The 25,555-nt window shown below is 31.1% G+C and overlaps 1 protein-coding gene across 2 annotated transcripts in view; it reads left to right on the top strand.

Annotated features, from left to right (window-relative positions):
- LOC106460892 (serine/threonine-protein kinase/endoribonuclease IRE1-like) overlaps positions 1-25,224 on the top strand; it is a 38,845-nt gene extending 13,621 nt beyond the window's left edge. For both annotated transcript variants that reach the window (XM_022387703.1, XM_022387704.1), the window contains 14 exons: positions 3,648-3,819; positions 4,668-4,749; positions 6,823-6,994; positions 8,415-8,797; positions 10,852-10,921; positions 12,655-12,745; positions 13,553-13,682; positions 15,032-15,191; positions 16,108-16,301; positions 18,277-18,418; positions 19,970-20,097; positions 20,592-20,715; positions 21,832-21,899; positions 23,446-25,224. In XM_022387703.1, coding sequence (XP_022243411.1) covers positions 3,648-3,819; positions 4,668-4,749; positions 6,823-6,994; positions 8,415-8,797; positions 10,852-10,921; positions 12,655-12,745; positions 13,553-13,682; positions 15,032-15,191; positions 16,108-16,301; positions 18,277-18,418; positions 19,970-20,097; positions 20,592-20,715; positions 21,832-21,899; positions 23,446-24,249 — 2,720 coding nt within the window. In that variant the 3' untranslated portion in view covers positions 24,250-25,224. The remainder of the gene's footprint in view (positions 1-3,647; positions 3,820-4,667; positions 4,750-6,822; positions 6,995-8,414; positions 8,798-10,851; positions 10,922-12,654; positions 12,746-13,552; positions 13,683-15,031; positions 15,192-16,107; positions 16,302-18,276; positions 18,419-19,969; positions 20,098-20,591; positions 20,716-21,831; positions 21,900-23,445) is intronic.
- The last annotated feature ends 331 nt before the right edge of the window (positions 25,225-25,555 follow it).

Raw genomic sequence — 25,555 nt, 5'->3', positions numbered from 1 at the left:
AATAAAAATTATTAATTGCATTACTATTAGTACTATAAAAAATTAGGCTTACCTGTCATCGACAATTGAGAGCAAGAAAAAAGAAAATTGGGTAAGTACTGTATTTCTTGTTTTTCACATTTATTCTTTATTTATTATTATAAAAGTAACTAAAATCTAAAAATACGAATCTTTTTAAGTTATTTAAGACTAGATTAGGTAAAATGAATAATAATAATAATATAATTAAAATGGTTCACGAGACACGCACGCGAGCAGCTCATAATAGATCATGAGTAATGTGATCCGAAAGAGTAACATGACCTGCATGTGCTCCAAGTGATTTACAACTTTTTATGGTGCAGATAATAGTTAGATATGGTTCAAAGGGCAATAAAACAATAAAATTTAATTATAAATAGATGTATAATGTTAAGAACTTATAGCTACTTAGGATAAACAGATGTAGTTTCGTGTTACAGTTTGAAGGCATTCTAGAAAGAAAAATAGGTAATTTAGGTTTATTTTGATATTTTTAATTTTGGTGGTCATTAGGTCGTTGAATTATTTTGAGATAGAATAGAGCAAATAATAGATACACTATAAAGTTTTACTGAAAAAAAACGTTTGAAATGCATTTAGGAGGTTTTAGGGAGTAGAGAAGGGAAATTTGAGATGACGAAAAGTATTTTTTAATTTTAACACGAAAATTACTCTGCACATGGACTATTCAGAACAAATACTCACTATATTCATGGACAAATCTTTATTTTATTTTATTAAAAATACTTCACTAAAAAATATTATTTTTTGTACGTGAAAGACTTGTAATGTTAACTGAAAGACTGCCAAATTATGTGAAGATATACTATGTAGAGAGTTATAAGTATTAAATCTATAAAGACTTTAAGTGAGTACAAAGAGGTCACATGGTTGGTCAAATTGACCGAGCCCGTATTGAGATAACAAATAACAACCTGTCTAAGAGAATTTCAAGTGCCATGGCTATTGAGGATTTCCTATTGTTATTCATGGCAAGCCATATCTAATGTTTATCTCAGTTTTGTGGATTGTTATCTCCAGAAAATGTAACTTGTAAATATGCTGACTTGGCAATACCAACAAGTAAATGGTTCTGAACTACGTACTTCCATCTGCAATCATATATGTATTGTGTGAATCTTGTTGGAATTGTATTGTTAGTGTAAAATAATCTCAAGACTCGTGGAAATCTAAAGTCATTGTTGATAAGTAATGAACGTGAACTTTTCAGAATTCTTCTAATTCCATTTTCAGCATAAACACTTCAAAATAATTAACAATGTTTCTGGCCTAAGTTCTTTATCAGATATTGTCAGGACTGTAAATATAGTATTGTGATATATGTTATTAGTATATTTTGTCTCCTTGTGTTCTTATTAGTTTTTTTCTTAATAAATTCTTAATAAACTGGTTCATGATTTTAATTGTGATGGTCAATGTATATGACAGGACCCTTGATGGCAAATTATCCAGAATAATTATGCTTTCAAATATTTGAATATGGGTTTATGTTATCATACAAAAACTTATAGGCTGAATGCCAAGTTGAAATTTGTAGGTTTTATTCAACCACAATATTTCCAGTTTTTTGAAAAGTTCTTTCTTAGGTGGACTTACAACAGTAAACTGAGAAAACATTTATTATTATTATTATCAATTGTTTTTTTTTAACATGGTTTTTGAAATTTGGCCATTTAAAAAATGATCAGTACCAAATCAAATTACATGAATTTTTTAAAGCAGGAACTAGATACTATATAGTAAATTAGTATTATAAGTTTCTTGTAGTTTGGTTAAGTATTTCTTAATGAGTAGGAAATGAACAGGACACATCAGTGACACCCTTCCGTTTCAGAAAGGGTTAAGCTGGTAAATATTGGTACTAGTTTGTAATGTAAATTTTTTTATCAGTTTAAACCGTGTCTAATGAAACTACAATCAAGGCTTAACTAGTTGAGTGTGTTTGAGGTTTATAGTCCCCACTTCATACTGTTTCATTATCTACTTCAAGTGAAAGTTTTAGGAAAACTAATTTGATATATATATATCTGAAACTTAAGTACACCATTGAAAAGAGTGAATATAAGCTGTTATTTAAATATGTATTCCTCTTTCAACTTTTAAGTAAGTATTTCAGTGTGTGTATGTGTAGGAATAATGTATGTCCGAGTAAATAGATAAATGTTCAATTCTTTATTTGATGTAAGCACTTTTGTCCAAGGTGGACTATTATTAATGTCTGAAGAATCCACCTTAGGCTAAAATGCTTATATTAAACAAGTAATTAAAGTATTTACATTATTATTCTGAAATAGGTTGCTCTTATAAATATTTCATTTGTAATGTACACATAAAGTACACTATTTATTAATTTCTTATTGATAAAAATTTTTTTGAAGTTACTAAAATTATAATTAAGTCATAATGTTTAGCCTTACCAGTCATTTTGAAAACACATTTAACAGACTGGAATTTATTATAAGTAATGAACTATTTATTTTTGTTGAAGGTTTTATTTATGGAATTTAGTGTAAATATCACTAAAGCTAATCATGTTGAGTAGTTTAAATGAGGTTTGCTAGTCAGACTCAAGCATAGAAATATTTCATAAGACCATCTCATTATAGTTCATGAGTAGATTATATGAGAAATGATTCAGGAAACTTTTTGAATATCTTTACAACAAAGAATACAAGATGTGACATTTTCATAAATATAATTTAATTCTGTATGGAAGCTCTAAAGCCACTTTGAGAAAATGAATTATGTGGAAAGACTTAATTCTAATTTAAAGGGTAACAGTATTTAAAACAAGAAAAAATTGAGAGAGCTAGATATAAGCCATGGATTATGTGGTCATAAAGCTTAGCTGCTAGGCCTTAAGAGTTATACTTGTAAGCTTAAGTTTTCAGTTTTTGTCATGTTTTGGCATTGTTCTAATAATTATTGGCAAAATATTTGTGCTTACAGAATTATCCTACTGAAAGTTAACTTATTTTCATTTCAAGTTATTCCAACATGCTGTCTCTCAAAGTTTTAGTAACAGCTAGTACACAACAATAAAACAAAAGTGTACTTATGAAGATGTATTAGGAAAAAAAGTTTGCAATGTTTGAACTTTTTGCTTGGCAAACTTAGCATGCTAAGTGCATCTAACAAAACGAAAGGTAAAATTTTTATGTTACGTCAAAAAAACAACCACTGTGTATTAAACCACAAAGTCCTGAAGTCAGACAAAAAAAGAAAAAACATGTCAAAGTGCATAAGAAAAATATAATAACAGTTAATAGTAAAATAATAAAGATACATACACATATTTGCTTTTATTTTCATATTATGACACATAACTATGAACTTGGTACCAGCAACAAATTACAGTAAGGGACTGATACATAAGATACACACAGTTATTACACTGTTATCACAGTTATATGATGAAAATATTATTGAAAAATGAGCTAAAAATACAAACTGAAAAGTAAGCTCATCAGAACTCCATTTATTTAATATTCTTTTGGATAGATAGGAATGTTTTTAAAGCACCAGATGTAGAGCTTCAATTGTAGTACAATAGCAATGTGTAATGAGTGGTACAATTAGATCTAAAACATTTCATATGAACTTAGGAAACATTTTATGGGACCGGGATTACGGAACTCCTATAGTGGCCATGTTTCTTCTCGAACAAGAAGGACTTAGGCGTCTTCCATTTCAGGCAGTTTCCGTAGAAACTTTGGAGCACATGAATCAGTGGATTATGGACTGGAAACTTGACCACCAACAACGAAAAGGACTCATGTAAGCAACGGTTCTTTTTTGTTTGTTTTAAATAACATTTTAATGAATTCCTGGAAATTTTATTTTACGAAAGTGTTGTTAAAAAATAGCTCCCATTACATTGTTAGCCAATAGGCTTGTGTAAATTGAGCAAACCATCATTTGGCTCATTCACAACTGCCAAAAATGGAAATGGAATCAGTGATCTGTGGTGTTATTTATTCAGACAAGTTGTATCAATAATGGAATCAATGATCTGTGGTATTACTTATTCAAACAAGTTGTGTCAATAATGGAATCAATGATCTGTGGTATTACTTATTCAAACAAGTTGTGTCAATAGCGGAATCAATGATCTGTGGTGTTACTTATTCACACAAATTGTATCAATAATGGAATCAGTGATCAGTGGTATTATGTATTCAGACAAGTTGTGTCAGTAATAGAGATAATTTTTTGCACCAAACAAACTTTCCTATGTAACCATGAATTTTTAATTAAGATATATCAACTGTGTTGCTGATAACCTTTAGTTATCACTACTCTCATCTTGAAACGGTAATCTAAATTGTGGAATGGACATTAGATTTTGAAATGCAGAAATATAAATTGATTATTTGTATTTTATCCTTGCTTGCAAAATATTGCCTCTTGTTCGAAGTTTGGTTGAGATTAGCCCAACGACCTAGAAGTAGTTAGATAAGGGACAAACAGACAGACACAGATTTTTGTGCTTTATATATATACGATACTGAGAAGTACTTCTGTTAGTTTTCTTGTCATAATGTTTTGTGGTGAATTGTAGATTAAATATAGAGATGATAATGAGAAATATCCAACTTATTGAACTTTTGATAATTTTATTTTAGTCCAACATTGTACATTGGTCAACACAAGCATGGTCTGTATGCTCTGAAGTCACTAGTAGATGAGTTAACAGGTGTCATAACTGTGAGTAAACCTCTTTGTGGTTGCTACATTAAATTTAAAAGTTAATTTTTAATATTCATACAAAAAATATTTATTGTGAAACTGAAGTTGCATCCAAACTACCTGATGAATGAAACTTGCTGTTTACTTCTTTAAGAATTGTTACTCATCACTTAAAATTAAAAGAAAAAATCTCGGAATCTTAATAACATACATTTCCACTGAATATGTTTGATGTAAAAAAGAAATTTAAATGTTAGTATTTTCTAAATATGATTGTACAATGACACATATAACAAATGTATTTATATTTTAATTTTTTGTTTCTCATATAAACTTGCCTCGTGATGTGTAATTTGTGATTGCTAGCAAAGAATTCTCATAGAAAGCCTCTGGTAAACTTTTCCAAGATTTCATAAGTGAAACCATGAAAAAAAAAATAAAACTTTGGATGGTAGATGATGGGGTAAAATAGTCTGACTTTTAGAAGCAAATGATGTGATTTACTTTATTATTTTGTCTACCATATGTTAGAATTTATCAAGGTAAATAACTTGTACACACTAAGATGATGAATGCTGATTCACCATTTTAGGTTATCTACCTAAAGATAATTAGATAGATTCTATACTTTTGAGGTAGTTCATAATGATGTAAAAAATCTGGGTGCCTCCAGATGGCAAATTTTAAGACAGGAAACATGTGTATCTTGTGGGGGTAGTTAATTAGGTATCTTTGTTATTTGTTGGTTTGTCTGCTCCAACAGGGTAGCTCATATGAGAATAAATGTTTCTTTACTTTGAACTTATGATGATTTTGAATTCTGAAAAAAAAAGACACACCTTTATTAATGCTTTAAATGTTGAATGCTGTTTGTTGTTTTTCTTTCTTTTTAAAGTTAAGGTAATTAATTTTGTCTACTGTAACTGCAAGGGTGGATACAGGCCTGGCATGCTAGGCATGCACCCCCTCGATTTGAAAATAAAATCAAAATAATAGCAAAAATTGGATCTTTGAGGAGGGAAGAATTATAACAAATTATAACATTTATAATTATAACCCATTTAACCCTACCAGGGAAGTCCCAAAAATTCCTCGTTTACGTTCAGAATCATCACACCTCCCCATTTTCAAAAATCCTGGATCTGCCACTGAACTGATTATTAATTTAAATGTTTTATTAAAGCAGTTCTTGAAATTAGTTTTTGTATCAACACTGAGAGAGCACTAAGGATATTGCAAAGTAGCCTTTTATAAACATAAAAACAGGAACATAATAAAAGAAAAATGAAAAAAAGTGCTACAAATTTTATATTAGTCTTGAAGTTCTGAAAATACCTTCACCAACAACAAGAAATAAAGATCACATATTTTAAACTTTAGAAATCGTAAGTTAAATTTAAAACCCACATTTCAGAGTAACCAAATTACAGTATCATTTATTTCAAATAAAAAAAAGTTTTGATTTTGAGTAAATACTGACGGCTGAAGGACACCTTTGAAAGTTCTTACTTTATCGGGCTGTTGATTTTTTGCTTTTCGTTACACGGAAGCAGAGTTTTGCTGCAACTGATTAATAAACTGAAAAGTTGCTTCCTTTGGTTGACAGATGCATGTGAAGATAAAATACTACCAATTTTCCAGTTGATACTTGGCATTGCAGAGTAGCCCCCCAGTGGCACAGCAGTATGTCTGCGGACTTGCAACGCTAGAAACCGGGTTTCGATACCCGTGGCGGGCAGAGCACAGATAGCCCTTGTGTAGCTTTGCGCATAATTAAAAACAAACATTGCAGGGTAATAGTTCATTAGGTTTATAAATAGCATATGCTGGATTTTTTTTAATGTTTCATTATGGGATTTTGTGAGCTCACTTCTGATGGTGTTACTAAATATTGAAAACTTCTGCTGGCACTTTCTGTTATGTTGTTCTTATATATTATTGTCACCCAGTGAGATAATTCTTTAATGAAATCATGTTATTCGATTGACTTATGAAAATATAATAGTCTTTTATGTTAGAAAAGGTGTATTTTGTTACAGTTGATGCTTGGTTTTACTGGCATAAAATAATTGCAGTTTGTATGTTTTACAGCTTAGAAAGCTTCAGCCACTACTGTTAGAAGGTCCAGAAACTGAAAACCAGCCTGTTATTCCTGCAGTCAAACATAATACAGAATATGTTAATCGTTTTGAGACACCCGTGTTTGGAAATTACATTCCTCTGAAAATGGATCCCTCACAGTTTACAGATGTCTTAATTTTTGGTAATCTACCATGCACTGCTTTTTGCTTTCAGTTTTTTTCCAATTTTCATAAAATGTTCTTCTGTGATATTCTAAAACTTATAGTTTATAGATAATATTAACCCTTTCACTGCGGCTGGGATGTATATTTCCCAGTGCTCCCACCCCCCTCACACTGAGACTGGGACAAGTGTTTCCCATTGCCATTCAGAATTGCTATGTGTGACATATGGGAGTAAAATGAGTTGTAAAGTATTTATTGGCAAACCATTTAATGTTGATATATGGTTTCCGTCGATGTTTTCCACTCAGTAACCAACAAGATTCCTAAGCGGAATGTATGACAACTGCGTGCTGACCTTGCCCGCATCGCTAGAGTGGTGAGTAGTAACCCAAATTACTATGGAAGTGTGTTTGACTCAGATAGCTTAGAAGATAGTGAAAATGTTTTCAAATGCATGATTATGAAGAGGAAATGATACAAGAGGGTGCTAGCTCTCCATCTAGTGATGATAGACAAGATGATGAACATGGACTCGGCAGAAGAAGGCATAAACAGTTTTGACAATGGTCAACGTTTGTCCCAGTTGCAGTGTGAGGGGGTGGGAGCACTGGGAAATATATGTCCCAGCAGCAGTGAATGGGTTATTGAAAAAAGTGCTAATTTTGTATCAGTATCTCAGAATCACAAGAGTTGTTTTGATATTCGTCCATTACATATTTAATTTATCCTATGTGCACAGGTGGGTGTCAGTGTGCATGTCAAGACATTTTACAGAGTTACATTCGAAATTTAATTAAAAACCTTATTATGAATGTATTCTAATAAATTTAGCACCACAATGTAGTTTATAATTCAATTATTTTTACCTGAGTAACATGATAAGTTTATGATTTTCGCTAGAGACAGGAAATAAATTAATAAAAACATTAAAAAACAACAATTACTTTATAGCTTGAGATCCAAAAAAATACACAAGATGAATTAGCTCCCTCCCCCTTTATCTCAAAGTGAAACTGAAACACTAAAAAACTGATAAAATAACATAATAATGACATTTTTCAGGTAGAACAAAGACAGGGACCAAAGGTTATTTCCTATATTCCTAAAATAAAAAACTCAAAATCCTAGTAAAAATGAAAATAAGATCTATCTTTACAAGATTCACAACATACTAACAGAGAAACATACATATACATCACTCAATGAATGCGACTCAAGGTACTACCTGAAAAATGTCATTATTATTTACATGTTATTTTATCAGTTTTTTTAGTGTTTCAGTTTCACTTTGAGATAAAGGGGGAGCTAATTCATCTTGTGTATTTTTTTGGATCTCAAGCTATAAAGTAATTGTTGTTTTTTAATGTTTTTATTAATTTACTTTCTGCTTGACTTGAAAGGATCTTTGTTTTCAAGATGAAATATTATTTTCCGCAGGCCACTATGAGGTGCCTGAGTATTCCTTGGCTACTATTACCCCTCGATTAATGATTGATGGAAAAACTGAAGGTGACACCAGTTCAAATCTTAGAATCCCTCCCAGGATACCTCACCAGGAAAAAGACCCTGACATAGGTCCTTACAGTAAGAACAAAGGTGCTGGTAAGACTAAATCTGACAAATATATTCCACCTCCTTTTGATATTAAACACAAAAAAACAAAACACCACCATGACGGAACAACTTCAGCCTCGACAATATCAACAACCCTGTCAAAGGTCAGCAAAATTTGGAAAGAAGCTTCAGTAGAGAACTTGTCTAATTTCTGGATGTTGGTGATCATTCTTTTAGTGGTTTTTGTTGCCTATCTGTATCCACAGGTTAGTCTTGTATTTTGTTGTTCCCTAATAATTAGGTTACTTTGTGTATGTGCCTCTTAGATAAGGAAGCTAAGCTAAAAAAAAAGGGATAGCCGAAATAATTATAATTGATAAAACAGTATTTATCACAATAAAGAGGCATTTATTATTGTGTAGAAAGGGAAAAAAAGAAGCTTAGAAAATGTTTCTCTGTTTGTGTCAAACTAAAAATTAACAGGGATAAAAGTCCCTAACAAAATTAATAGAACCGAATCCCATATTAACACAAGAAAAATTACTCATCATGGAGGAACACTAACCACATGTCAGAAGTTAGCAAGTATGACACTAAATTAAAAATAATGTGTGTCGCATTCACTGGGAATTAACAATCATAAAATATATCACTGTTCAAGCTCCTCCTGCTTTTGAGATCAAGCAGGAACAAATTTACACAAACTCTCAAGAACAAATAAAACTTCAAATATTTTATTTTCAAACATCATTTTATGATTAAATATTGTTCCAGTTGTGAATAATATCAATGTGTATTTTTCACTGTTTAAGTGTTTGTATACTACTTTTCTACAGATCAAAACAACTGTGCAATAGGAGAGTTTCTAGCACATGTAGAAATATAACCACTTAATTTCTTTTATTTCTAAAAAAAATGTTCATTGGTAAAGGAAAAGTGTAATGTATGTAAGGAAAACTTTAAGTGCTCACAAACTTCTCACCACTTCTTTATCCAACATAAATTATTACATCTTTTAACATAACTTCACAATACAGTGTGGAATATTTATGTCACAAATTACAATTTTTTCGAATCATCCTCTTTCATATATTCAGTGGAAAGGAAGGAAGGATGTTTAATATAAAGGGGCTAACTTAAACTCATTTGAGGGGTAATATACCCTTCCAGAAATGAGAGCAATTATAATATGTTGGTATATACATGTTTACATGTTACAAAACACTGTAATGTGGTAGCCCCATAAAATCAATGTAAAAAATGGCTTCTGTGTATGTACATTGTTTTTAGTTGTCTTTAACTCACCACAGTAAACCAATATTTATGTAGGATTTGAAGAGTATTTGGAATTTATGATACTATTTTATTATTTTCAATTATTTATCAGTCAAGTTGATTAAGATATTAAAAATAAATTTGAAGTCTAATTAATCATTCTGTTCACCACTTGTCACTGAATTGTACTGGTTTGGGGAATTCCATTGTCAATAACTGTGATCACGGGCAGATTGAAGAAACAAGGCTAGGCCTCTTATAATGGTTAACTGTATACTATGGGTATGATGTTTTTAGTTTTAGTTTCCCACCACAGCAACTATATTGTTTCTGTATATATATTGGTAAGAAAAACTTGTGTTTAGTCCTTAGCTATCAGACTGGTGGACAGTCCTTTGCCATGGATTGGAAGATATAAAAGAAATAACATATTATACATTGTTTCTTTTATATCTTTCAATCTCTGCCAAAGAACTGTCCACCAGTCTGAAAGCTAAAGACTAAATCAATTGTTTTGTTTCTTTAAACAAAAGAGAGAGAGAGAGAGTGTGTGTGCTTTATAAACAATATTGCTAGACTTAAAGGAAAAATCTGTAAATTTTAACCTTTATAATGAAACATAAATTCTTGTTTTGTTTTATAAATGTAGCTATGTTACAAAATGTGAAACCACTTTTAATATAAATAGTAAAACTGTTTTTTTGGGTAAAAGAGTATCAAAGGTCATCCAGTAATGGTTTGCAGCTGTGACCAATATACTCGCACCTTTATAATGAAACATAAATTCTTGTTTTGTTTTATAAATGTAGCTATGTTACAAGATGTGAATGAGTAATCAAACCATTTTTAATATAGATAGTGAAACTGTTTTTCAGGCAAAAGAATATCAAAGGTCATCCAGTAATGGTTTGCAGCTACGACCAATATACTCGCACCTTTATAATGAAACATAAATTCTTGTTTTGTTTTATAAATGTAGCTATGTTACAAGATGTGAATGAGTAATCAAACCATTTTTAATATAGATAGTGAAACTGTTTTTCAGGCAAAAGAATATCAAAGGTCATCCAGTAATGGTTTGCAGCTGCGACCAATATACTCACACCAGTTGCAAGGTAAGTGCTTGAAATCCTTTCATCAGTTTCACTTATGAAACTTTAAGTTTCAAATAAAGACGCATGTTTAAGAATAGTGTTTTAAACATTCATCCATTTAGTTACTAAGGTTTTATTTACATGATAAAAATGTGTGTTTGCCAGAAATTACATTTACCTTATTGACATTATCTACATTTGGTAATTAAACTGTTTTTTTATATAATAGGTACAAAATTGAAATATTTTATAGTGTCAGTAAGACAATGTACTGCAATTGCCTGTACAAGCGGGTTTTGTATGAAATGGTTTTAATACAAATAGAAATATCCCAACAAACAACAAGATAGATAATATTGGATATGATTGCTTCATAAGTATAATTGGATTGTAAATTTAAATAGAACAGAATGTGATAGTGCTAAAAAATAGTTAGAATGTAAATGAGGGACATATTTGCAGTCTCTAAAAACGATGAAAACATTTTCGATTGAAAGAATAATTATTCACTATGGCATACATATCAGTATACTCATCATAATTATTCAGTATAGCATACATATCAGCATACTGTTCATGATGAATCACTTGTCTAAAATCAAAATTGATATTTTATCTGGTAATTTTCATGACAGACTATATGTAACATATTTATATGTTCCACATTTTTTTTAACATTGGTGAAATATTCTGATGTTGTTATTTAAAGTTTTACAGATATATATTTTGTTGACTATGGGCATAGTTGAGAGATGTTTGTATAAGAGAACACCCTACCTTAAACAAAGATATATCAAAGAAGATTAAAAATTAAATGCACATAAAATTAATCCAAAAAGGGATGTGTCTAACATTTGTTGTGGTAAACATGAGAAAGCTAAAGAAAAAAAGTAATAATGGACTAATAAGCTATAGCTTTTGTTCAAAAAATAATTCAGTGTACAAGGAGATTTATTGAAGAAGTTTGTCCATAATAAGTGAGAGAGAGAATGTTGGCTTTGTAATACATGCTGTTTTAACAGACTTAATACAGATAATACCATTGAATTTTGTGTGAAAAATAATGACTGAAAAATAAAATGCTCACTTTAAGACATGACTGTTAAAATAACCAGTTACAGAGATTGATCTGTTATGATTAGTTCCAGCCAAGTAGTCTTGAAAAATGATAGGTTGTGTTTCATTTAATGTTTTAAAAAATCAGCAAAGTTAGAAAAAGTGTTAGAATTAAAGTATGGCATGGAAAGTCTTATCATTCCAGGTTTAACTGCTGTAGACATAGCATGGAAAGTCTCACAGTTCTAGGTTTAACTGCTGTAGATGTAAAACATGAAAAGTCTCACAGTTCTAGGTTTAACTGCTGTAGATGTAAAACATGAAAAGTCTCACAGTTCTAGGTTTAACTGCTGTAGATGTAAAACATGAAAAGTCTCACAGTTCTAAGTTAAACCTAGAACTGTGAGACTTTTCATGTTTTACATCTACAGCAGTTAAACCCTGAAGACATAGATCTGATATTTTAGCAAACACTACAAGAATGTAAACCACAAGTTGATGAATCTGTACTTTAAGCTACAATACATATGTGAGATGAAATATTACATTTGATTACATGTGTGTGTGAAATATGACTTGCTAAAAATAGGTCTTTTCGTATTTAGTAGTGGTTTCTTCCCCGTGCAAAAGTGTGTGTGTTCTGTTAATTTTTGTTTTACAAGACAGTTGTTTTAGAAAAATTTTATATACTTTTACAGAAAATGAGGATGGTATGGTGCAAGTTGGAAAGATAAATTTTTCTCCACTTCAAGTTCTTGGTCACGGATGTGAGGGGACATTTGTTTACAGGTAACTTTCAATTTTCCCTTCTAGGTAACTATGAAATTTATTTTATGGTGTGTCTTCATTGTTCTTTGTTTAATTTTTTGTTATTTTAAAGTTACTTTATCAATTCTTTTTACTAAAAAAAACTGCTTTTAATAACGCAAGCAATAACATCTAAATGAGAGTAAGAAAGAAATGGCTTTTTTGAATTATTATATTTTGTTAAACTCTTTGATATCTTCAGTTGGAAGTGGTCTGATGCATGGGTAATGTTTTATTTCAAATAAAACAAAATAAGAACATTTGTACTTTGTTCTGTGGACTAAGCATAAACACCATGAACTTCTGAAAGTATTTTAAGTTTCACAATGGGCTATCTGTGCTGTGCCGTGCCCACCACAGGTGTGAAAACCAAATTCTTAGCATTACGTGCCCTCATAATCACTGCTCAGTGATGATGGAGCTAATGACCTTGTATTTAGAAATATTACTTTGAAAAAATTGTAGCTTCCATATTGAATAACATTTAGACCAAGTTTGAAATCTTTGCATGAATATAGGTAAAATTATAAACTGAAGATCTGTTTCTGTGTGGTCAGAAAACACAAGTTTTTAGTGAAACCAATGTCAAATGTCATTGATAAGAAAAAAATTGTGAAAGTCAGTAATATCTATTACTTCAAGTCATTTACTGGATTGGTGTATGTAAATTTAACAAAACCATATGATGTTCTTTTTTTTTATTGTGTGTGTGTGTGTGTTTTGCATTTTAAAATAAAATTTTGATTTTATCACAATCAAGATCTAAAATAGTTCATTGTTACTCCCTAGAGGAAATTTTGATGGTAGACAAGTGGCCGTGAAACGAATCTTACCCGAATGCTTCAATTTTGCTGATAGAGAAGTGAACTTGCTAAGAGAATCTGATGAGCACCCTAATGTTATTCGTTATTTCTGCATGGTGAGGGAATTTTGTGTGTGTATTTCAAGCAAGAATGTTAACAATAAGAAAAGAATTAACTTTCATCCTTGTGCACTTCGTTATATATATATATTTCATTTGGAGCATATGTTTTAACTGTTTTCATTATTAATCAATATGCCTATGTTTTAATAACCAAAAGTATCATTTATGTGCTTGAAAAGTTCAGTGATTGTTTGATAGTCATGAACAATTATTGAAAACAGTGTTTAAAAATTGAGCTTTATGAGTACTTTCTAGATAAGCAAGTTTATGTGTGTATTCCTAATATGAAAAACAAAACCATAAGAGAAAGAACTCCATTGTGTTAGCAACATGGAGGTCGATATTCCACTTAATAACCTTACCAGTTGGCATCTTGGAAACTTTCAAATTAGATTGTTAAGCCTAACTTGACAACTTGAGTGAAGATTTTTTTTAGGCTGAAAAAAATTATCGGTATATGTCTTTTTTTTTTCATACTTTCCCTCGTATACTTGGCTATTTTTGTAATAAAGTATTAAAACTCCATGTATGGCTTTGTGAAATATTCTTCTTTAGTACTGTTGTTAATCTAGAAGCTGTATATCATGTGATGAAATTACCGGTAAAGAAATAAAGTAGAAAGGCTCCAGTAGTATATCCATCTGTTTCATTAATTAATAACTGTGCAACATTGTTGAGTCTCAGATTCATACATTTCTCATATAACTTGTATTTATCGAATAGTTCTCACTATCTAGACACCTTTATGCATGTGTTTGTTTATATAAATACCTATCCCCCCCCCCCAAAAAAAGCTTTGTTTAAGAAGTGTGATTTATATTTTGTGCTATAATAACTTCATTAGTGGTTTCTCTGAGTTCTGATTACTTTTAATTATATAAGGTTGAGGAAAGAATGTAAACAGTTTTTCTTACCAGTCAACATAGTTAACTAGATTATCGAACTCTGCCCAAGATCTTCAACTATATTAATTTTTTAGAAGCTCTGTTTGGCTCTTATTGGCCAAGAAAGAGAGAAACAGTGTGATTGCACCATTACATTTTGTTTTAGCTCTGCAGGGTGCATCAATCAGGATAAGTTGTATCTGCCTTATGCATTATTTAGTCTTGTGCAAAATGGCATGTTAAGGTATTGTTACGTATTCCGTTGTTACATTTTTGTGCTGCTGGATGACATAAACTTGTTTTTGTATTTACGTTTCTATGTTGAACTAACCTCAAAGTTGCATTGAAACTACATATTTACAAGAGAAGATAAATGTATGGTCTACTATCTCCTTGGTTATGAAATGTGCTTCATCTAAACAATCCAGTGTTGATCTTGTTTTAATTTCTTGCCGTCAGGAAGAAGACAAGCAGTTTCGTTACATTGCTTTGGAGTTATGTTCTGCAACACTCTCTGAGTATGTAGAAAAATCAGGATTTGATAGGAGAAACCTTATGCCTACAATGCTTCTTTACCAAGCTTCATCTGGTCTAGCACACCTTCATTCACTAGATATTGGTATGTATAACAAAAAGTCAGTAGAGAGAAAAATGTATTCTGTTATTTTACTTTTAAGGTATAAACTAAAAAAAGTTGATGTTTTTTTATTAATTCTCTCTCATTCTATAAAAATATTGTAGGAGATGAATGAAATTTCTACATTACACGTATCAGAATTCACACTACTAAGTGGGTTTCCTGTATATATTTTGAAAATATTCAGAGATTTATAATGTTTTAGATTTTTCTCCCTTTTGCACGATGCATATCATTAATGTGTTATTAGGTTTATTGTTAAGGTCAAAGCTGGAACTCTCTTGCCTCTTAATGACATTTCAAGTCTTTTTTTCTTTCTTTATATGTGTGTATGTGTATAAAATTCCTGTAGCTACACTGAAGAGAGATCTTACTCTGTGTAGTATTATGTAAAGAATGTTTTTGTTTCGAGTTAGAGCTTTTATAGTTTTTTTTTTCAAAAATGAAGGTAGTTCTAGTAAAATTATAACATGCTAAGATTGCTGCCCCCCACAGAGATTTTACATCCACTAGAGTGACTTTATTTCTGTCCCTTCCAGTCAATTATCTTTTGACATAGTCTCTGATTGGTATTTACGAGTTAATAGAAAACCTGTACTACTTATTTGTTAATTTTTAATAGTCATTTGAGAATAATGTACTAATTTATATATAACTAAATCTCTTGAAAAGTTAGAGGGAATGGTACTATTTTAGTTGATTTTAAACAGGAATCAGAAATTCATATTGTAGAGTTTTCATATTAGAAGTTGTAGATTGTAATGTAGATGGAAGTTGTCAAGAGTAAGTAAGGTTATGAAAGAAGTGACTTTATAATAATATTTGGTTTACTACTTTTTTTATGTATGAACTGTTGAAAATGTAAAAGGTTATATGTTATTATATACTTGCATTACAGTTCATCGTGATGTTAAACCTCATAATGTGTTGATATCTATGCCCAATTCAAAAGGAGAAATCAAAGCTATGATTTCAGATTTTGGGTTATGTAAAAAGCTAGCACAGGGACGTATGTCTTTCTCCAGGAGATCTGGAGCAACTGGAACAGAAGGTTGGATTGCTCCAGAAATTTTAACCGGAGAGAAACGCACTGTAAGTTTTAGTTGATTCAAAAATGAAAGATTAACTAATAACATATATGAGTGTGTGTGTGCATGTCATTTGTAATATTCAGGTTAAACCTTTAATAAAAAACATGGCTCATACAATGCAAAAAAAACAACAAAAACAAGACATTTTTGGAAGACTTGTTTTCCTCTTGACTGAAAATTTTAACCACACTTTTTTCAAATAATCTAAACAGGCTGATTACATCTTTGAGTGATTTGAAACTAAGAAAAGGGGTTAAAATTTCTATTGCTATAATAAGAAAATCATTTCTCTATTTGTGTGGGAAATACCAATTATTATATATGAAGAAGACATTTTATATATATTTTTTTTTATTTCACTTGAAAATAAATGTATTTTAAATTTATCTTAAATGAACTTTTTGGTCATGGGTTTCAAATTGTTAACCTCAAGGTATCACCAATCCTTCGTTTTTAGCTGAAAAACTACAAGTATGGGTATTCGTGCTTCCTCTTTTAAGAGTTTTTTTATTTTTCCAAGGCCAATCATTGTTATTTATTTATTTATTCATCTAAATTTATCAGCAAAAATTATGGTAACTATCCCTTCTTTTTTTTTTAATAATTCACATTTGCTGATTGAATACTTCACTAATCTTTAATAATTAGACATCAATTCAAAGAAAGATGTAAACTTATAGATACTTGGGTACTGAAACTTTAAATATTTCGGGAGATAGTTAATACTTCTCAAAATATATTTTTGTGCAAATTACAGCAATACTAATAATTAAAATTAAACGTCCTTGTGGGGGTACTTGCATTCTTTTGGTAATTATAGCATAAATAACAGTTGGTTTAGAGTTTATATTTTAAAAAAAGTGTAATCTCCTTAATAATCTGCTCTTTCTATTGGTTATACATAATTCAACAGCAGGTGTCAGACGGAATTACCACCTTAAGGCCAGAACTTTATTCTTTTGCTTGCCAATGCCAACAGTATAAAGATATAACTGGTGGGACACTCAAAACATCAAATAAGAGTAGAAAGAAAATCTAAAATGGACAATTCGGAGTTTAGACATGTCACATGATAGAGAGAAATGAAAACTGAGAATTTATTTAAATATTTCTTTTTGAAATTAAAACCTAGATAATATAGAACTTTGAATTATATACAATGTTTCGATGCCAATTTTACTGACATACATTGATAATAAAGTTGTTTAATTAAATTTTGAATGTGATTCTGTAAAAAGGTCATGACATGCACATATTGACCCTCCCTTAAACATAGGGTTAAATCCTTTCCTAACTGATTATGTGTAGGAGATATTTTAAGTCATGCATTTTCAAGAGATGACTCTTAAAGAATTTTTAATTCAACATTACAAAACACAATTTGGTAGAGTTTTTATAAGATTTATTTGGAGGCTAATTTGTTTCGTGCTCATAATTAAATATTTCACCTCTGTTTAATTTTTTGTTGTGATCATGCTTTTCTTTTTCTTTCCAAACAGGTTAGTCTGAGTCAGACTGAATTAGAAAATTCACACAAATCTTCATTTAAAAAATCTGTTTTCACGTTTACTAAAAGCTTGTCAGATTTTGTGAAGATACATAATAAAATCAGAGTTATAGTAAACATTAATTCTCCAATACAAATGGACTGATCCATGCACACAGGGTTAAATATCGTAACATGTATAACAAACAGAGCTACAGGGTATTACAATCTGAAAAACCAATAACACTCCAAAAGAAAAAGAATATTACATTTAATGTATAATGTAAAAGTACAGCTTTGTTTTTGCGATTGAAATTATATAACATGTATAACAAACAAATAGAGCTACAGGGTATTACAATCTGAAAAACCAATAACACTCCAAAAGGAAAAGAATATTAATGTATAATGTAAAAGTACAGCTTTTATTTTTATGATTGAAATTATTGGTTTGTTAATATATTTTCCTCTATGTGTGTGTGCCGTTTAGACTTGTGCAGTGGATATCTTCTCTCTCGGATGTGTCTTCTACTATGTGTTATCCTCTGGAAAACACCCATTTGGTGATTCTCTCAGAAGACAGGCTAATATACTTAGTGGAGAATATAACTTGAGTGAGATTAGCAGAGATGGTAGGTAGTTGCTATCAGAACTCGTAAATCAGAAACATTGTACATTTTCATGACCTTACGTTTCTCTCAAAATAAACCTTAATCTAAGCTCATTGTTGATAACTTCTTTATTTCTGATGAAGTCCGAGTGGAATTAAAAGTATTGAAACATTTTGAATATTTAACTCTAAAATGATTTAGAAATTTTGAATTATTTCACGAACAAGCTGTAGCAACTTAGATATACTCTTACATACAAATATGACTACACACATGAGAAAATTGTTTTAGAGGTGTTTTAAAATTTTTGCATTCTGTCATCATCAGGCTCTAACTATTTATGTAGATGTTGGTACAGTTTTTATGTATATATATATATCAGTAAATAAACCATCAGAATACAAATAAAACAGAAAAGCACTGAAGTAAGTAAAGTATGAATTTGTGGAGTATCTAATGCCTTAAACTAGTGAAGCATGATCTATTGATCACTGGTTTGTTTCACATTAGATCACAATAGGAGCGATAATAATTTTTAACGACTTCATATTACTATTACTGAGAATGTTAGAGCGCTTGACTCGCAATCTGAGGTTCGCGGGTTCGAATCCCATCCCACCAAACATGCTCGCCCTTTCAGCCGTGGGGGCGTTATAATGTGACGATCAATCCCACTATTCGTTGCTAAAAGAGTAGCCCAGTAGTTGGCGGTTGGTGGTGATGACTAGCTGCCTCCCTCTAGTCTTACAATGCCAAATTAGGGATGGCTAGCACAGATAGCCCTCGTGTACCTTTGCGCGGAATTCAAAACAAACAAATTACTGAGAATCTTATAGGGCTAGTAAGGAAAGATTTAAAAAAATTGTTATAAGTATTATTGTGATGTAATGTCACACAACTACCAACCTATAATATGGTATTATTTACACAATTCTAATTGTTTAAATTATAATGAAACTGAAAGTTTAAGATTGAAAAACTGAAATACTCTTTATAAATAATCTTTACCATAATTACCAGACCATAGTTTTTTTAAGCAGTGCTGTGCAGATTATTTCAATAAAGAATGTTGTATTTCACTGCTCTTTTTGTACCCTACTTGTTTCTTTGCTTTTGTGTTTTTTATGCATATTTATTTTCCATTTCTATTTACATACTGTATTTTTCTACACCACATTTCGTAATCTCAGAGGCCCTGCATGGCCAGGTGGATAGGGTACTCGACTCGCAATCTGCGGGTCACGGGTTCAAATCCCCGTCACACCAAAACATGCCCACCAGGTGTCCGGACTAGGACGCCCATCCTACTACTGGATACTCACCTCCAAAAGAATTTGGAGGTGTGAGAAACACCATACAAAACTACATAATCTCATAAATTCTGTTTTGGGCTATTGACAGTAGAAGCTGGATACTTGGCAGCAATCAAAATAATATGTTTTTGAAAATTTTGCCTTCTTGATATAAATGTTTTCTTGATATTAATTGAATATGTATATTTTGTTTTGTAATAATTTCATTACACATGGTCTTTGGAAGTTTAAGTTTTATTATCTCGCATATTTCTTACAGAACACGTTGTACCTCGCACTCTTGTAGAACAGATGCTAAAAAGTGATCCAAATGAAAGACCATCCATCCAGGCAGTCATTAAACATCCAATATTTTGGTGCAAAACAAAGCAACTTGCATTCTTTCAGGTGAGGATATACAATTAAGGTAGAAAGTCATTATTCACTGTGATATTGTGATTTATTTCTTGTCAGGTTTGGATTTGAAATTGGTACGTAGACTGAGTAACACCTTTTCAGTTTTTAATTATATATAGAATATAGACATTCAGAAGTTTTGGTTTTTACTTTTATAATGAAGATACCTCTTTATAATGAAGATATCATGGGAATGTAGAAAAATGCAATTATGAATGTCTTGTTGTTGTTGTTTTTCATAGTATATCAGTATAATCAGGGCTGCAGCAATTTAAATAACAATTCTCAAGGTAAAATGTAATTCAAAATTGCTAAACTTGGTCACTAAATTTTTAAACTGTAATTGAATCAAAATAAAGACCTTGTTACAGTCTTATTAGTTCAGCAAACAATTTCTACAGCAAAGACAAAAAAAAAGCACCAGGTACTCTATATTTTTCTGTTCCTATATAAAAGAGCTAAAATATTTATTTTTGTTTCCTTAGGATGTCAGTGACCGTATAGAGAAAGAACCCACTGACAGCCCTGTTGTCATGTGTTTAGAACGTGGAGGATTGGAAGTGGTGAAAGGAGACTGGAGAGAACACATAACTTCAGAACTACAAGCTGGTATGTTGAAGTTGCTAGGCGATTGCTGTAATCAGAGGACTGGTTAATAACATAAACCCACTTGCATAATAAGAAGCTGTAGAATGTGTAAGGAGTCCTTGGTCAAAAGTGGTGAATCAGAGCAGTAGGTAATTAGCCAACTGTTATGAGCGAAGTGTGTGCCCATAGTTCCCTCAGAGCAAAGGCTACATAACTCAGCTGTTTTCACGAAGCTGATTATTTAAACAAAAATACATCTACTTTTAAAATATGCATTTTGGAACACAAAAAATGTGTCGTACACTAGAATAGAATGTCCCAAAACGACTATAATTTAACTGGCTTGCAAACTAAGTTATATATAGTTTAAGAAAGTTCCATTAGTTGCTTGAAGTTGAACATCAATAATCACAGACAATGAAATCTCAGACCAACTGTTTACTAGACCTGCCAAAAATAAATTACTGTAAGATTTCTGTAGAGGGAAAAAAAAAAAGCTCTTTCTGTTGGTTATACACGTGTCCATCAAATAAGACTTGGTTGAGATAACTTTCTTGAAAGCTATGATAAGGTGGGAGGGTGATTTGACAAACTTAGTGATATCTCAGCAAATCAACAAGGTGGGAGATTCTGTTTTTGTATTCTGACCTGTTGTTATCTATAGTTTGTGTTTCTTATTGGTTGGACACTTTGAAACCTATATCAGTGAATAACTAAAATTTATTAATGGGAATTCAGAGTACAAGTACAACACGTGACACAAAGAGGTGAAGACTGAGAATTTATTTAAATAATTCCCTTTTATAAATGAATTAATTAAATCTTAGAAAATATACGGATTTGAAATATCAACTATAATTTGTTGCCAAGTTTATTGACATGAATTGTTAATAAAGTTATTTAATTAAATTTTGAATGTAAATGTCAAAGGTTGTAACATGCACCTTTTTTTCTTTGACCGAGTCATGTGCATATGGTTGATAAAGAAGTGTGTGTGTGTGTAGTGAATTGTTACAAGTGGTTAAAAATAACTAAGTCAATTAAACAAACCTATTTAAAGTCAAGTTCCTAAATTGTTATCTTTTGTTTCATTTAGAACTTATATTGGAACCGTTAACACTTTTTTATTTTTTTCAGATTTGATGCGTTTTCGTACTTACAAAGGTCACTCGGTGAGAGACTTAATGAGGGCAATGAGAAATAAGGTATTTAGACAATATTCAAAGCCTGAGTATTGAATTTTAGTTTCTGTGTTATTTCAATATTTTTCACTGATGTTGTTAATAGTGTTTTTTTTTATCACTGTTAATGATGATGAGAATTTCAAATGCAGTGATAGACCTTTGGTGCTTTTTTGTTGGTGTTTGAGGTTGTATTTTTTATCTTAAATCACACCCATTTAAAGTTTTGGATTTCAATCAAAGTAACTTTGTGAGGGTGAAGGGAAAGAACTATTTCAGTGATCATAGTCTTTAGAATAAATTTTTGAGTGTCAGGACAGTTATGGATGGTGTTTTATCATCTTTTGAGCAGATTAATATAAATTGTTGTGTCATTCCTTCTTCTGAGACTATATGTTAGCTTTGACTTGAGGCTGTCACGGAAACTTGGTGAGGTATTAGTGTTACATCTTCTGTATTGACTTAAGGCTGTCACAGAAGCTTGGTGAGATATTAGTGTTACATCTTCTTTATTGACTTGAGGCTGTCACAGAAGCTTGGTGAGATATTAGTGTTACATCTTCTGTATTGACTTAAGGCTGTCACAGAAGCTTGGTAAGATATTAGTGTTACATCTTCTGAAATGATGGGCATACATATAATAGAACTTTAATACAAAAACTAATGATAATTGTTTTGTGGTAACTTGGAATGTTTTAGACAGTTTTTTTAATTTGTCGTTCTATTTTATTGTTTTATAGAATGGTTTTTACATACATAATATGTGAGATAGTATTAGCTCATTTTTGTAACTAAGATAGGTTAGTAGTTTCAAAGAATGAAAACAACCAGCTAACATCACATACTATCTATGATCAACTTATTGTGCCTGAGATGGGCAAGGATTGAAAACTTTGTTAAACAATCAGTTGATGTGTACAAATCATACGCAGAAGTTCAAGTTTGCACAAAACTTGAATACGTACGACAAAAAAACCCTGTCATTGTGACACTTAAGTATTAATTCTTTCTAGAGCAAGGCATTTAACTCAGTTAATCAATTGCTTGTGAGCAATAATTAGTGTGACATAAACTAATATATTAATCAAAATTACAATTAAATCAATTAACATCACAAAAATAATCAACTAATCAAAATATAGAACTAATCAGAATTAATGTTTCCAATTGTTATTATTTTTTATTATTCCAACTATCTAAGTCTCACGTGAGAATGATGGATTAGTTGAATGTAATCAATCACTGAGCTTGATTAATCAATTATCAAATCCCACAGCTCTAATTCTTTCAACAGTTTCATGAGCGGTAGTCACCTTGTTACACGTCTAACGTTCTTCATATGAAATTGTGAATTAGTTCTTTATTTACTGTCTTGAATCTAGTTTCAATTATAGGCTACAGTGGAAGGGATAAAAAAAACTGTGATTACAAAAGAAAGATGGTTTGTTTCAAGTGTATTTGGCATATATATAATCCAAGTTTTTGTGATTCATTCTTGTGTTGTATTTTTTGGCCTAAAATATAATATGACATGTGAACTAATAATCTTGATCTTTTCTAACATTCACAGAAACACCATTATCGAGAACTTTCAAAAGAGCTGCAGACATCTTTGGGGTCTATTCCAGAGCATTTTGTGGATTATTTCACATCTCGTTTCCCTCGACTCCTTATTCATTCCTACTTATCTCTACAGTGTTGTAAAGACGAAGCAGTATTCTCTAATTACTATGATAAAGACAGTTTTTTCCCATTTTTGGTGGACAAGAACAGCCAATCTTTCACTCCCGGCTCACCATGGAAGTGGCGACGAACGTTGATTAAAAAATATGGTGGTATTGTAGCAGCAGTTGCAGCTGAAAAAACTATTCGCAACATTTCTTTGAATACTGCAAAGATTGATGGAGAAGTTCAGTGCATTAAAGAATCCATCCCTAGAACAGACGAAGAACAAAATATTGTAGTAAATCAGTTTGAGGAAAGTGTTGAGTCTGATGTGGATTTAATGACATGTCCATCAGAACAGACTGCTCAAAATGTTGACAGCGAAGCACTGAATAACCACCTTTTTAGTTCAGATACCAAAATCATTGATAATGTGACAACAGGCTTAACTGAGGACTTCAATAAGGAGTCTGTGAAGATTAGTAGACCAGAATTTTACCCTGTTTTCTCCACTCAAGTACATGTACAGTTTTCACCAGCAGAAATTAGCTCACTTGCTTCAGAGACAAGAAATATTCCAGAATATTCTCCCGAGCAGCACGAGAACCTCAGTAATGGAGTTTCATCCCAAAAGGTACAAAAGAAGTCCTCCAGGAAAAAATTAAGGTTGAGGCACAAGTCTTTAAAGAATGAACAGGTTAAGTCTTAATTATTAGGTACTCGTTTGATAAAACTCCTCTTTCTTATACTCCAAGCCAAGTTTTTTACATATTAACAAAATGATATAATACATAAAATGTTGGACATTGATTATGAAAGAGTAGCATTTATTGATCATTCACTGTGACATGGGTATTGTATGATATACCTATTCTCAAAAATCAAAAGTTGATGACTGACATTTTTCATGCCATGTATATTTGTCTTTATTCACTAATGTCTCACGTATAGTATTATAATTATGATGGAAATCTATTTTTATATCTTTACAACTATTTAGAATGGTTATTTATAGAAGAGCAATTGTTGTATGATAAATTATGAAAGTTTTCAGAAGTTAATGTGAATATAAATCTGTGTGCTGAACTTTTAAGATAAATCTGGTAAAAACCTTGATACCAGATGTTTATTCAATGATGGTGGGCCTGAGAGAATGAAAAAGACATTCACTTTATGAAAAAAAGTCAGTATGATAATTTAAATCATTTAATTGTCATTTCTGTAGCTTTATATGAAATAATACAAATGAAAATACATAAGTATTTTTGGCAAAAAACAAATACCAGATGTTAAAGATTGATAACCTTTATCATGATGAGGACTTTTCGTATACTGCCAATCTTCTTTTTCTAGTGTGCCTAATGTATATTTTCAGAGATGAGTATTAAAACCATTCTTTAACAAGCCAAAATTACAAGTGAAAAAAAAATATTACATGCTTTTAATTGTTTATTTTCTCTTTAAAGTTAGTTAAAAAACTGTAACAATTAATTGATTATATTTAACGAGTCCGTTTTTCATACTGAATGTACTTTTTGCATGCTGGGCCAACACATTCAATGATGAACCAGGTTAATAACACACGTTGAGCTTGTTGTAACAGAACTTTAAATGTAGAGAAGATAGTTGGTGCATATCTTGATGTATAGATGCATCAAAAAAATAAAAATGTCTCTCTTCTGAACTCAGTGCAACAGGACCCTGAAGTTGTTTCAATTAAGCAGTGCCTATTGCATCAAAAGAATAAAAATGTCTCTGTTCTGAACTCGGTGCAACAGGACCCTGAAGTTGTTTCAATTAAGCAGTGCCTATTGCATCAAAAGAATAAAAATGTCTCTGTTCTGAACTCAGTGCAACAGGACCCTGAAGTTGTTTCAATTAAGCAGTGCCTATTGCATCAAAAGAATAAAAATGTCTCTGTTCTGAACTCAGTGCAACAGGACCCTGAAGTTGTTTCAATTAAGCAGTGCCTATTGCATCAAAAGAATAAAAATGTCTCTGTTCTGAACTCAGTG

This window comes from Limulus polyphemus, unplaced genomic scaffold (genome assembly GCF_000517525.1).
Source record: "Limulus polyphemus unplaced genomic scaffold, Limulus_polyphemus-2.1.2 Scaffold857, whole genome shotgun sequence".
In the NCBI taxonomy this organism is placed as follows: Eukaryota; Metazoa; Arthropoda; class Merostomata; order Xiphosura; family Limulidae; genus Limulus; species Limulus polyphemus.
The sequence above is the reverse complement of the archived record's forward strand: the minus strand, read 5'-3'. Positions and strand labels throughout refer to the sequence as shown.